A 12,991-nucleotide genomic window follows, 5' to 3' on the forward strand; every position below is an offset into this window, starting at 1 on the left:
TTGTTTTTTCTGAGAAAAAGGCCTTTCAAAGTGAAGGCTGGCTTCAAAGTTATAGTCTTTCTGCCTCAGCTTCCTGATTCTTGCATACTAGAATTTCAGACGTGTGTCAAGACCATTTTGAAAACCTATTTAAAATTAATCTAATGTCTTTCTCAAAGCCACAAATAAAAACATTTTCTTTGTTTTTTTTTTACATTTGTTATTTTGTGTGTGTGTACACATGTACAAGTGCACACTTACTTGCATGTGAAAGTCAGAAGACAGCCTTTGGGAGTCAGTTCTCTTCTGCCATGAAGGTTGTAAGCACTGAACTTAAGTCATCAATCAGATCAGGAGTAGGAGCAAGTTCCTTTAGCTGCTGGCCCTCTTGTCACCCCAGTTTTATTATCTTAGGTGCATTTCTAACCCTGTAGGTTACTGTCACATTCACTGCTGTAAAGTAGAAGCTACCATGTATATATTTGCTTCTGTTTCTGCTGTTCATCCTTAGTTTCTGTTTTTTTCTTTTTTCTTTTTTTTATTGTTTTTGTTGAGCTATGTTGTAGGAGCCCTCTTGTTTGTTCCTGGCTACTCAGCCCTGAAATAATCCCTCAGAAACTATATTATTTGCAATTCTAAACAACGCCATAAGGAGCCTGTTCAATGCCTCTCTTCCTCTTGAAGACAGATGCTGGCTGGAACCTTGTCCACCTTGCCAAGCCATGTGGCAATGCACAGATTAATAGAAATGGGTTAAATTAAGATGTAAGAGCTAGCCAATAAGAAGATAAAGCAGTGATTTAATTAATACAGTTTCTATATGATTATTTCAGGAGTCTGGGAGGCCGGGAAAAGAACAAGCAGTGTCCTACAACAGAACTATATATTTTTCTCCACTCCCTTCCCTTCTACCCTCTCTCATGGTCCCCATGCTCCCAATTTCCTCAGGAGATCTTGTCTTTTTCTATGTCCCATGTAGTTTAGAGCCATATATATCTCTGTTAGGGTCCTCTTTGTTGTCTAGGTTCTCTAGGATTGTGTATTGTAGGCTGGTTTTACTTTGCTTTATGTCTAAAAGCCACTTATGAGTGAGTACATATGATATTTGACTTTCTGGGTCTGGGTTACCTTATTCAATATGATGTTTTCTAGATCTGGCCATTTGCCTGCAAATTTCAAGATGTCATTTTTTCTGCTGTGTAGTACTCCATTTGTAAATGTACCACATTTTCCTTGTCCATTCTTTGGTAGAGTGGCATTTATGTTGTTTTCAGGTTCTGACTATGACAAACAATGCTGCTATGAACATAGTTGAGCACATGTCCTTGTGGTACAATTGAGAATCCTTTGGGTATGTATATACCCAAAAGTAGTATTGCTGGGACTTGAGGAAGGTTGCTTCCTAATTCTCTGAGAAATCCCCATACTTATATCCAAAGGGCCTATACCAGTTTACACTCCCACCAGCAATGGAGGAATGCTCCCTTTACCCCACATCCTCTCCAGCATAAATTGTCAAGAGTGTTTTTGATCTTGGCCATTCTTATAGGTGTAAGATGGAATCTCAGAGTTGTTTTGATTTGCATTTCTCTGTTGGCTAAGTATGTTGAGCATTTCCTTAGTGTCTTTCAGCCATTTTAGATTCTTCTGTTGATAGTTCTCTATTTAGGTCTGTACTCCATTTATTAATTATTATTATTATTATTATTATTATTATTATTATTGGATTATTTGTTCTTTTGATGACCAGTTTCTTGAGTTCTTTGTATATTTTGGAGATCAGCCCTCTGTCTGATGTGGGGTTGGTGAAGATCTTTTTTCATTCTGTAGGCTGTCATTTTGTCTTGTTGACATGTCTTTTGCTTTACAGAAGCTTTTCAGTTTCAGGAGGTCTCATTTATTAATTGTTACTCTCAGTGTTTGTGCTACTGGGGTTATATTTAGGAAGTGATCTCCTCTGCCAAATGAGTTCAAGTGTACTTCCCACTTTCTCTTCTGTGAGGTTCAGTGTGTCTGGCTTTGTGTTGAGGTCTTTGATCCATTTGAGGTTCAGTGTGTCTGGCTTTGTGTTGAGGTCTTTGATCCATTTGGACTTGAGTTTTGTGCATGGTGGTAGATATGGATATATTTTTTATTCTTCCACATGTTAATATCAAGTTGTGCCAGCACCATTTGTTGAATATGCTTTCTCTTTTCGATTTTATATTTTTTGCTTTTTTGTCAAAAATCAGGTGTTCTTAGGTGTGTGGATTGATATCTATCTGGGTCTTCGATTTGGTTATTGTTCATCTTTATATATGCTAAGTTTCTCTTGGTTTTAATCTATGCTAATATTTTGTAATTAAATAGCAAAATGTTATAGGAAAACTTGTTGAACTGTAGAAACTGGTAGATTTAGGCCATTTTTTTTTAATACATTTAAACTGTAGAGATAGGAACATTTGTTTTAAAATGATATTCTTATTTTGATTTTAGTTTTTACCAAATTCGTGCATCAATGAAAATCCCACTGAAAATTCCCCACAGAGTAGAAGCCAGCTTGTTACATGCAACAGGTAAGTAAAAAATATTTCAAATTTAAAAATAATAAATTGAAGTAACATATTAGTCAATGATAGTATTTTGTAAATACTTTTACTTCTTTCATCTGTTAGCATGAATTACCAGATAGGATTGTTCTGATTTCCCTCTTAATAAATTAGTAAAACAAGCTTAATTTGGTTTCTTACAAATGAACACATAAGAAATGTTTGTGAAGATAAACATAGATATGTGTGGTATTAGTTGTGTAAGTTGTGGTTTAAAAGGATACACAATGAAAGTACATACATACTTGATTTACAATTCCTGGGCTATTGGAAATAATGGAATTTTACAATATGCATTTGATTTTGCATTCTAGTGACTCAGCTTCTCAAATACTGGTATTTTAACTGTATATCACCATACCCAGTTATAGAGATACACTAAAAATGCTATATTAGATTATCTCCATCCTTCACATATAAACTACATATGAATTTTTTGCCTTTAGACTTGAGTCTCATTCCTAGCACATTATTTATATCCAAATATTTTCTACAACCTGAAAGAGTTGAAAACCTTAAGCACTTTGAATTCCAAGCATTCTGGATAAGAAATAATCAGTGTGTGTTTTTATTCCATGCTGTTAGGAAGTGAAATGATTAGTAAAAAATTGTAAAGAATTGCCATGTAAACCTGATATTGTAGTTTTCAAAGCATTATAAAAATAATATACCAAGCCTCAAGTTATGCTGAACACAATACAGTCCTTTTGATATTTAGAGAAATTTACTGGAAATTAGAATTGTTAGGTATCTTTTTATCATACTGTAGATATTAACATGCTAGTTTGTATCAAATTTAATGAATTGTATTATTGTGTATAGTGGCATTTGATTTGCATCTTAGTAAATAAAGCTTGCCTGAAAATTTGAGAAGTAAAACAGCCACAGTGGCCAGGCTTACAGGCCAGGCAGTAGTAACACACACCTTTAATCCCAGTAGCCACACTAGAAACCAGGAGTGTAGTGGTACATGCTCTTAATCCCAACACTAGAGAAGAATATAAGAAGGGAGGAGACAGCTCTCAGTCAGTCTCATTCTGAGATTTCCTGGAGGCAAGATCACCATAGTCACTTGAGCAAGAAAATGGGTCACTAAATTAACAAGTTAGATGGTAATTTATTCAAATATACTCATGAAATATTTATTATGTTTAAGATAGCAGTGCTCAGTCCAAAACTAAAGGACTGTGTGATTCTTAACCTCATGGAGGACTTTGCATTTAGCATGTTGAAAAGCTGTTTCTGATTCAGAACAATACATTGAGTATATACATACTTTGACCCATTTCTAAGCCCTTTTGCAGATGTCATAGTGTAAAAAGAATAACATGAGAGTAGAGTGCTGGCCACCAAAGCAGACTACCTTGATTTTACCACTGAACACTAGTTACATGCTATGACACCATACCCACAAGTGTACAGGATTAAAATGCTAATTTAAAACCAATTTTTAGAAAAAATATATAGCAACTCTGCATTTGAGATAAATGTCTTTCCACCCCATATTGTGAGGAGCTTTGAGACCTAGTAAAAGATAGTTATGAAAAGCTTTAACTGATGTTCTCTCTACTGGGAAACGGTTGGTGTTTCCCATTTTTATCTAAGAACAATGCAAATAGAATGTTGGCTTTCTAGCTCACGTGCTTAAAAGATTTCTGCTAGGTCTCAGTTCTCTAATCATGACTGGATGAAGGAAGGGGAATAGAGTAATTAGATAGGGTAAGAACTTGGGACATTCCCCTTTTGAGATTCATTTTAGATTGCTAAGGAATTCTTGATAGTATTTGTTGCTATTATGTGCTTGCTGTGGGAGAAGGATTGACATTGGGTCTTCCTCATTCTCTCCCCCACCATTTTCTCTTTTTGAAGTATCATCTCTCATTGAACCAAAAGCTCACTAACCAGCAACTTCTGGGTCTTGTCCTATCCCTGTCCCCCAGAGCTGTCTTATAGGTGAATACCACCATGCCTGGTTTTTATGTGCATGGTAGGGAATCCAAATCAAGTCCTCATGCTGCCATAGCAAGCACTTTGCCCATGCGCTGGCTTCCCAATTTCCTGGAGATCTAGCTTACTGGTTTAGTCAGAGTTCTAATGTCAAGAATTGTGAAGAATCTTAATATATGACCTTCTGCATTGTTAAAAATTCTTTTTTTGTGTACTTCCTTGTGTTTCTGTCCATCTTGTGAGCAGAAATAGTTAGAAGACCTATTACAGACTTAAACAAACACTCATTGGCAACTTTGGAGGCTATTAAGTCTTAGTTTGAAGCATGGAATAAACTTTTTTACTGTCTAGTCTGATGAGAATGTCTCTTGCTGATGCAGAGTTTAGACAGACTTACATATATCTGCTGATAAAGATTGAAGCAACCAAAAACTTATGGCATGTGTGATATTCATTTGGTTAGTCTCCCCATCACTTCCATGGAACTTGAGAAAGTGAGATAAGTGATTTACAGCTACTGTCTGTGTGGGAAATTATAAACTCTTTTCACTTGTGTCTTCTAAAATCTGTAAAACTATAGCAGATTAGCTAGTTAGCCACCTTATGAGTGGAATAATTTCTCAGGAGAACACAAGAGTGTGTTGTCCAGAAAGGCAAATTAAAAATGTTCCAAACTGAGACAAATTGTTACTATGACAGATGCTGACAAGTAAGTGGGATTTGAGAATTTTTTCATTGAATTTAATAGTGCAAAATTCATTAGTCTTGATGCACAGTTGCATGGGTCAGAGACTAGCTAGAATATGAATTAATATTTGCTGTGTAAAAATTTACCACCCAGCTTAGTTTTAAACACCCCATTCTCACAGTTTCTTTGTATCAGGAGTTAGCTCCATGCCTCTCGTTCAGACTCTCATGAATTGAAGTCCATTAATTCTGCTTTACACAAATTATACCATTACTTTTGCTGTATTCACAAACATTAATCCTGGTAACTTTAAAGGAAGAATTTATACAAGGATATGGACACCAGGATGTAAGAATCGGTGGGCCATCTAAAATTCTGGCTATAACAAAATAGACTGAATAGAAAATAAGGGGAGGATATGAATTAAATAAATATACTAAATGCCAAGAACTTGAGCTGTTTGCTAAAAAAGGAAGTAGAGAACTAGTAAATTTGTCTAGGATCATCTGCAGGTAGATATGGTAGTGGAGCATATAGAAATTCTCTGATATGTTATTATTATGTCATGAAATAAGAACTGAAATTATTAGAAACTAAAGGCTAGAGCTGGGAGAAAAAATAAACTGTGAGGTAGTCACCTAGAAATGTGAGCAACAAGCAGGTTCAGAAGTCAACATGATTTGAGATAAGTGGTCATGAATATAAAGCATAGCAAGTCCAAATAGTTGTGTACTGTTCCCCAGGCACATATGGCTTGTGGGTATAAGTATGGATTAAGCAAAGAGCTGGATTTAACAAAAATGAGATATTCAAACCAGTATATTAAAGCAAGAATAATACAGCCACACATACACATTATTCGTATGTATGTATGTATGTATGTATGTATGTATGTGTATGTATTAAAATAAGATGTTTGATGGTTGGTTTTGTGGTTTGAGACAATCTCATTCAGTTACCAAGCTACACTGGAATTGTCAGTCCTTTTTCTTCAGCTTTGAGAGTCCCTGGGTTTCTTGGCACATGTTACCATTCCTGGATTCTCTTAATAGGGTGTGTGTATGTAAAAAGCTGTGATAATGATGAAACAGAATTTAAAATGTGTTAAGAAGGAAAGTGGGCATTTGGAGGTAATTGCTGAGACCAGAAGAAGCCTAGGAGTCATACAATAATGTCCCGAAGGATTGTTAGACCTTGTTATCTGAGGAAGTAAGCTGGGAAGCTAGGTGTAGTTATAACAGGAAGTTGATTCAGACCTATATTGCAGAAGAATTGCAGTCAAAAGTAATGTAAAATTCTAGGAAATGACCATAGGAAAGAGGAGCTAAGGAAGGCTGTGGGCAGGAACACACAAAGAGGAAAAGCACCTAGAAAGTTGGGGGTGCAGGGTTTATCTGTCTGACTATTCATGAGGAATAGTATATAAGATAGTTTTGGAGGGAATAATTCTGAATTAAGAAGCAAAATATTTAAGAAATTAAGTTCTTGGTGACCCAAGAGTGACAAGGTGTTTTTAACGGAAGACAGTACCTGACAGCATCAGTGAGGAAGAAGGACGCCCCAGCCATGGTGCACAGTGTAGGAAGGGGCTGGAGAGATGGTTCAGTTTGTAAAGTACATACCATGAGAGCATTAAGGCTAACATTTGGATCCCAGCATTCATATATAAGGGTGGGCATGCCAGAGAATTCCTGGAGCTCGCTGGCAAGCCAGTGTAACTGAATTTGTGAGCCCTAAGCTCAGTGAGAGACCTTGTCTTTAAAAACTAAGGTGTGAAGTGAGGGAGAAAGACACCTAAGAGCAAGCTTTAGCATCCATACACACTCCCAATCCTTCCCCCGACACACATTCACAACAAATACACATGTACAGAGGAACATATAGGAGAGGAAGTAACCCACTGGAAAATCAGAATTATCTGGGGGCTTTGCATAGAATCTAGATTGTATTAAAAATTTCTTCTCCATCTCGGTTCTTCTCTAAAACATTCAGAATGAAATTTTGAGCTGTTGTTTTTCTTTAAATGTATATTCTGAAATATCTCAAACTTACAGAAAATTATAAATACAGTTTAAAACCCACTTTAAAAAGTTTTTTTTTTTTGCAAGTGTTTATGCACATGCAGTTACTCACATGCCACAGCCCATGTGTGGTGGCCAGAGGGACAACTTGCAGGAGTTGATTCTCTCCTTCCACCTTGGGCTCCAGGGATGGAACTCAAGTTGTCAGACTTGTGTGGCAAGAGCTTTGACCCATTGAGCCATCTTGCCAGCCTGTGTTCATTTCTTATGTAGTATTACTGCTTTTGTCAACCTATGAATGTGAGGAACTTGTCAGGGTATGCATATAAGTTTTCTTGCAGGAATCTTGTTCCAGTAATCCATTGCTTATTTTCTCTTGTGGTCACCCCTTCACATGTCCCAAACTGTTACTCTGCCTTCTTGTCCCTGAATGAATTCTTTGTCCTGCTGGGTTTCCCTTTATGTCAAGGTATTCTCCTAATGTGAACATCTCAGTCCCTCTCACCTTGCTAAAGACTCTATGCCAACAGGTCATTTCAGAATGTCCCTACCCTCCTTTGACCAAAGTAGAGTGCTAAGCTGCCGCCGACTCTCTCGCTATCACATTGCCCACATGGAAATCTTTCGTGAGTCATCTGGACTCTACACTGTTTCTCTCATGTATTAATATTTCTGGAAGTAAACAGGGTTTCGTAGGTTAAGAAGACAGCCCTCCTTCAGATACCAGTCATAAGTTGAATGGCCAGCAGCATTTACTTCTAACCAACTGAGTTCAACTGTTTGCTAATTTTGATAATTCACTAGAAGAATCCACTTAATTCAAGAAAGTACGTTTTTAGTATAGCTTTATTATTCTAACAAAAGTGTCCTATCATAGCCAGTCAAAAGAAGAAATATATGCCAGCAAGATGACTCAGTAGTTAAAGGATCTTGCTATCAAATTTAGTAACTTGTTTAATCCCTGGAACCCACATCATGGGAAGAGAGAAACAGCTCCCTTAAGTTGTCCGCTGACAGCCACACATACACCGTAGCACGTGCACACACACAAGGGTAAACATACAGACATGCTAAGTAAATAAGCAAATCAATCAATAAATAAATTTAAATTTTTTGATAAATATGTAGGACTGAATATATAAAGTTCTATATGTAAGCCTTCATTGTTTTCTTTCCATAAAATCAAGATACATTACCACCACTCACATGCCCAACCTGTGTAGATAAGAATTTGCAGTATTACAAGTCAAGGAAGCACACCCAAAGTTCTATATCAAGAGTTTTTATTGATGAGTTATTATGTGTACAGAATTGATTGAATTATCCCCCAATATAACTTCAAATCTCCGGTTCTTTTCCCTGCCTAGATAGTAACCTTACTTCATGTGACCGAAGCTGGTTCTCTAACCCCATGCTTGTCTTCATTGTTGTGTGGCAGCCCCATCCTGGGTCACCTTAGCAAAGAAATCTGAGATTGCAGAGATTTGGAGGCTTCTGCCCCGGTGACAAAGACAAAAAGCCAGCCTTGTTTCTTTTTACGTCAGCTGTGGAAATCTAAGTTGCCCCCTTTCTGTGTTTAACAGTGTTCAGTAAACTACAATTTCCTCACTTGCCTTTCAAGTAGAGAAAAGTTGAAAAGTCTATACAGGAATTTCATAATGATTATGGTATACTTTTTAATCAGTTTTCTTTTTTATCAGAAATTACTTAAGTTTTCAGAAATGTTTTAACACTTCTGTATAAAGTTGGTAATGACAATGGAGTGATAGCAAATTATAGTACTTTAATGTGGTATTTAATTACTTGGACTGTTTGTCTTTTACCTCTCAGTTGTACATCTCATATGTTTTAGGTATGACATTAGCCTTTCCAGCTTCAGTTCATGATGCTGTGGTTTGCAGTAAAACATTTCAGATCCTATATAAAAACGAAGAAGTTGTTTTAAATGATGTCATGATCTTCAAAGTTAAAATGTTGTTGGATGAAAGAAAGGTAAATATCTCTTCATTTCTACTTACTATAAGACTTCAATCCATATTTGTAACATTTATAAATATTAGGCATCTTATAAATTTCTCTTTAGATTGAAGAAACTCTTGAAGAAATAAATTTTCTGTTATCCTTGGATCTACATTTTACAGATGGAGATTATTCGTAAGTAGGCTGGCTGTTCAGAGAACTAAACATCTTTAGATACTTGTGGCTTTATTTGACACCATTTTCATTTTTGGAATCTTTTCTCCATTCTTGCCTCTTTTAAAGTGGTTGTATTTGTTCTGATAAAGTCTATTGAGAAGGTTGGGACCACACTTTCATGCCTATACACCAGATAGTGAAATCAAACAAGAAGAAAAATTATGAATTTCTTCCCTAGACTCTAAAAATACAGTTGCTATAGTAATAGGCACTTAACTGACTTCTCTTCTATTGGTCTTGGATGAATTTTTCTTGGCATTAGTTGTAGCTTCTCTGGGTGGGTCTGCATTGATACTCAAAATGGTCAAGACTGGTGACACTCGTGATGGGTGCTTCTAATTCCTCAATTCTAAACCTCAGAGTTCCTGAGATACCAGTTACCCTGAACTTCCCTACACACCTAGACATACAATCATACATTCATTTAAAACAAGGATGGTATTTCTGAGAGCTTTTCCTCCATTTTAAGCAAGTCTACTAAATACTTCTTGACTATATAATATACAGCAGTCAAAAGTCTAAGTGTCCTCTTTATTATCATGGCATGATAATACTTTTATATAGTTACTACTGCTCCTTTTTGTACTTTTTAAAACCAAGTCATAAAAATTCCTTGAGTAGAAGAAGCTGAAGTTAGTAGGTAAAATTCAGTAGCTATAAGTAGTTATATGCTATGCATGGATTTTTCAATGGTGATCTGAATATAATTTTTATGACTTTTTTTCAGTGTTTTTTTTTTTGTGTGTGTAAATGTGACAGACTATAATAAAAGTGCTTTTACTGACTAGAAAGTGGTTTGTTTATGAGACCAGATCTCACTATGCATTTTATAAATGTTCAGGTTCTCTAAGAAACACTTGAAATTTCATGCAGTAAAAATAATTTGACATACTTTGGGGATTTATTATAGTAAGATTTGACCTTGTAAGAAATAGAATTGTCCCTGAAGTAAAATTTAAAATGGATATTAATTATTGAGCTATCAAAAAGAACTTGTTTTTATAGATATGTTAGTGAAAACATAGCCCAGTCATGCACAGTTAGAAAGCTGTGAGTAGAATCTAGCTGTTTTTATATGGTCGCCTCATCAGTCTGGTGCTTGTAAATCACTCTCATTGTAAGCTGAAATAATTAAGCCTTTAAAAAAAGGTTTACATGATTCATAAAATATTAGCCTTTACTAAATACTTCCTAATTCCTTGAAAATGTACTGCTTTTTTTGTAGGGCAGATGATCTGAACGCCTTACAACTAATAAGTAGTCGAACGTTGAAGCTGCACTATAGCCTCTCTAGAGGACTGCATCATCATGTGAATGTCATGTTTGATTATTTCCACCTCTCCGTTGTGTCCGTTACAGTACATGCATCTTTGGTTGCACTACACCAGCCACTAATAAGGTAAATCTATTGGAAACATGCTCCAACAAATAACAAACTGAAGTGATAAAGAATATTAAGTACATAACTATTGATACATTTTCAAGAGCATGGGACCATTAGTATCAATAACATTATTACATAAGTATGGAATAAATGGAGTGACTTTTATAATTTAGTTAATTGACAAAGTAAGAGGATACAATACAGAAATAACCATGCAACCTTGCTTAGTCTCTACCTGGGTTAATTTTTAATTTATTTTAGTTTGTGGTATGCTGTACTGTTAACTTGTTCTGTGTAAGAGAATGTGAATGTATTCTTAGTGTTCTTTATCTCTTTCCTAGATCCTCTCTATCTCTACTTATTAACTGTCATATAACCTGTAACTCCAGCTCCAGGGGGAATCTGTCACCTCTGGGAGTAGCTGCTTTCATGTGTACATACCTGCTCCACATAATTTAAAAAATGAAAATAAGTCTTCAGATAAAATGTATTATTTTAGGTAACACATTTATTGAGTAATATTTTTTCTAACTACTTCCATGGGGAGAAAAAAAATATGTTTCATCATATAATCATGATTTGTAGTTCATTAAATAAAAATTTTTAGTGATGTAGGCAGTAGGTAGAACTCTCAAATCTAAAAATACCCCTTATAGATTTGATTTCTGAACTGGCTACAATTTCTAACACAAATCTTATTGTAACAGCTGTTATGGGTGACACTTAAGCAGTGAGTGCATGTGTGTGTGTGTGTGTGTGTGTGACAAATAACGTACACATAATCTGACTTATCAACTAAGAAGGTGAGTTATAGAATTGCCCTTAGAATTTGGTGGTCCTGGAGTACTAAACACTTGCCTGGCATTTGTAAGGTCCTTGCTTCAGTTCCTAGTTTCTCAAAAGGAGAGAGAAATAACCTCAAGTACCTAGCCTTAGAGTCCTTAATATTCATTGTACTTTTTATAGATTTTAATTATTAAAGGATAATTTAAGAATACTATAGAACTTAGAATGCTGCAGAAACCCTTTTCATTTTTGAGGTTTTTCTTCTGTGAATATCCTACATGAAAATAATTGATGAGACAGTAATAGCATGCCTCCTGTCCCTCCAGCTTTCCTCGCCCTGTGAAGACTACTTGGTTGAATAGAAATGCACCAGCACAAAACAAAGACTCAGCGATTCCCACTCTGGAAAGTGTAGTCTTTGGTGTTAACTACACAAAACAGTTGTCGCCAGATGTAAGCATTGAATATGTGTATAACCTGTTTCATATTTTATTTTCCCCCTATTTTAAAAAGAAATGTTTTTTAGTATTTTATCTGTAAGTGAATGTAGTTTCTTTGATGAATTATTTGAGTTCAATAACTTAAAGATAAGTAGAATCAGAACCAGTTGGTTAGTTTAATTATGTATTATGAACATCAGCCTCTTATTATAAAACATTACCAGGTTTAGTGAAGAGATCTTTGATAGCCATTGACAGTGACCGACCATTGTAAACCTGTTATTGTCACCCATTGTTCCTTTAGCAAAACTGCTAGGAATATCCAAAGAAGCCTTTTAAGAAGAATGGCAGACTTGAGAGTAGGCTCCGAGTAGCATGATCATGGCCATTCTTAGGAAAGAAGAGATACATGTAATGACTGTGAAAGCAGTGTCTCCAAAACAGTTGTCATAGGAACTTCATCATAACAAAAAGTCACAGTTTCATCAGTGTGTTATACAATCCATGACTGAAATTGCTATGGTTACGCTTTATATTTAAATCACTTAGATGAGCATCAAAATACTGATGAATTTCTTGCATGTTTTAGAATAACTACCTGGCAATGGGTTGGTTGGTTGAATTTTTTTCAGGGTATCAAGTGTGATACATTAGATTTTTGTTTACTAACATTTTGTCTTCCAAATGTGTTCTTTCCAGGGTTGTAGCTTCCTCATTGCAGAACCCTTCCTACATCATGCCTATCACTTTCATTATACACTTTGTGCCACTTTGCTGCTAGCCTTCAAGGGATTGCACAGCTACTTCATTACGGTAACAGAAGAGATTCCCTCTTGTCAGAAACTAGAACTGGGTATGTTAAAAGTGGCCAGACCTCTCCTAGTCTCTCTCTCCACTACTCTCGCTAGGGAGCAGCTTTGCACAGCTTTCCTGACCTGTGTGCTTCACTTTTCTCTCTCAAG

At 35.8% G+C, this 12,991-nt stretch overlaps 1 protein-coding gene across 4 annotated transcripts in view; it reads left to right on the forward strand.

The window, feature by feature from the left end:
• Fam135a (family with sequence similarity 135 member A) overlaps nucleotides 1-12,991 on the forward strand; it is a 70,903-nt gene that overhangs the window by 22,767 nt on the left and 35,145 nt on the right. For 3 of the 4 annotated variants that reach the window (XM_050134706.1, XM_050134709.1, XM_050134707.1), the window contains 6 exons: nucleotides 2,455-2,534; nucleotides 9,076-9,215; nucleotides 9,307-9,377; nucleotides 10,645-10,818; nucleotides 11,916-12,042; nucleotides 12,729-12,882. In XM_050134706.1, the coding sequence (XP_049990663.1) occupies nucleotides 2,455-2,534; nucleotides 9,076-9,215; nucleotides 9,307-9,377; nucleotides 10,645-10,818; nucleotides 11,916-12,042; nucleotides 12,729-12,882 (746 nt within the window). Of the gene's footprint in view, nucleotides 1-2,454; nucleotides 2,535-9,075; nucleotides 9,216-9,306; nucleotides 9,378-10,644; nucleotides 10,819-11,915; nucleotides 12,043-12,728; nucleotides 12,883-12,991 lie in introns of those variants that run through there. The other variant, XM_050134708.1, reaches the window with a different exon arrangement.

This window comes from Alexandromys fortis, unplaced genomic scaffold, assembly GCF_014885135.2.
Source record: "Alexandromys fortis isolate MF-2015 unplaced genomic scaffold, M_Fortis_MF-2015_v1.1 scaffold_20, whole genome shotgun sequence".
In the NCBI taxonomy this organism is placed as follows: Eukaryota; Metazoa; Chordata; class Mammalia; order Rodentia; family Cricetidae; genus Alexandromys; species Alexandromys fortis.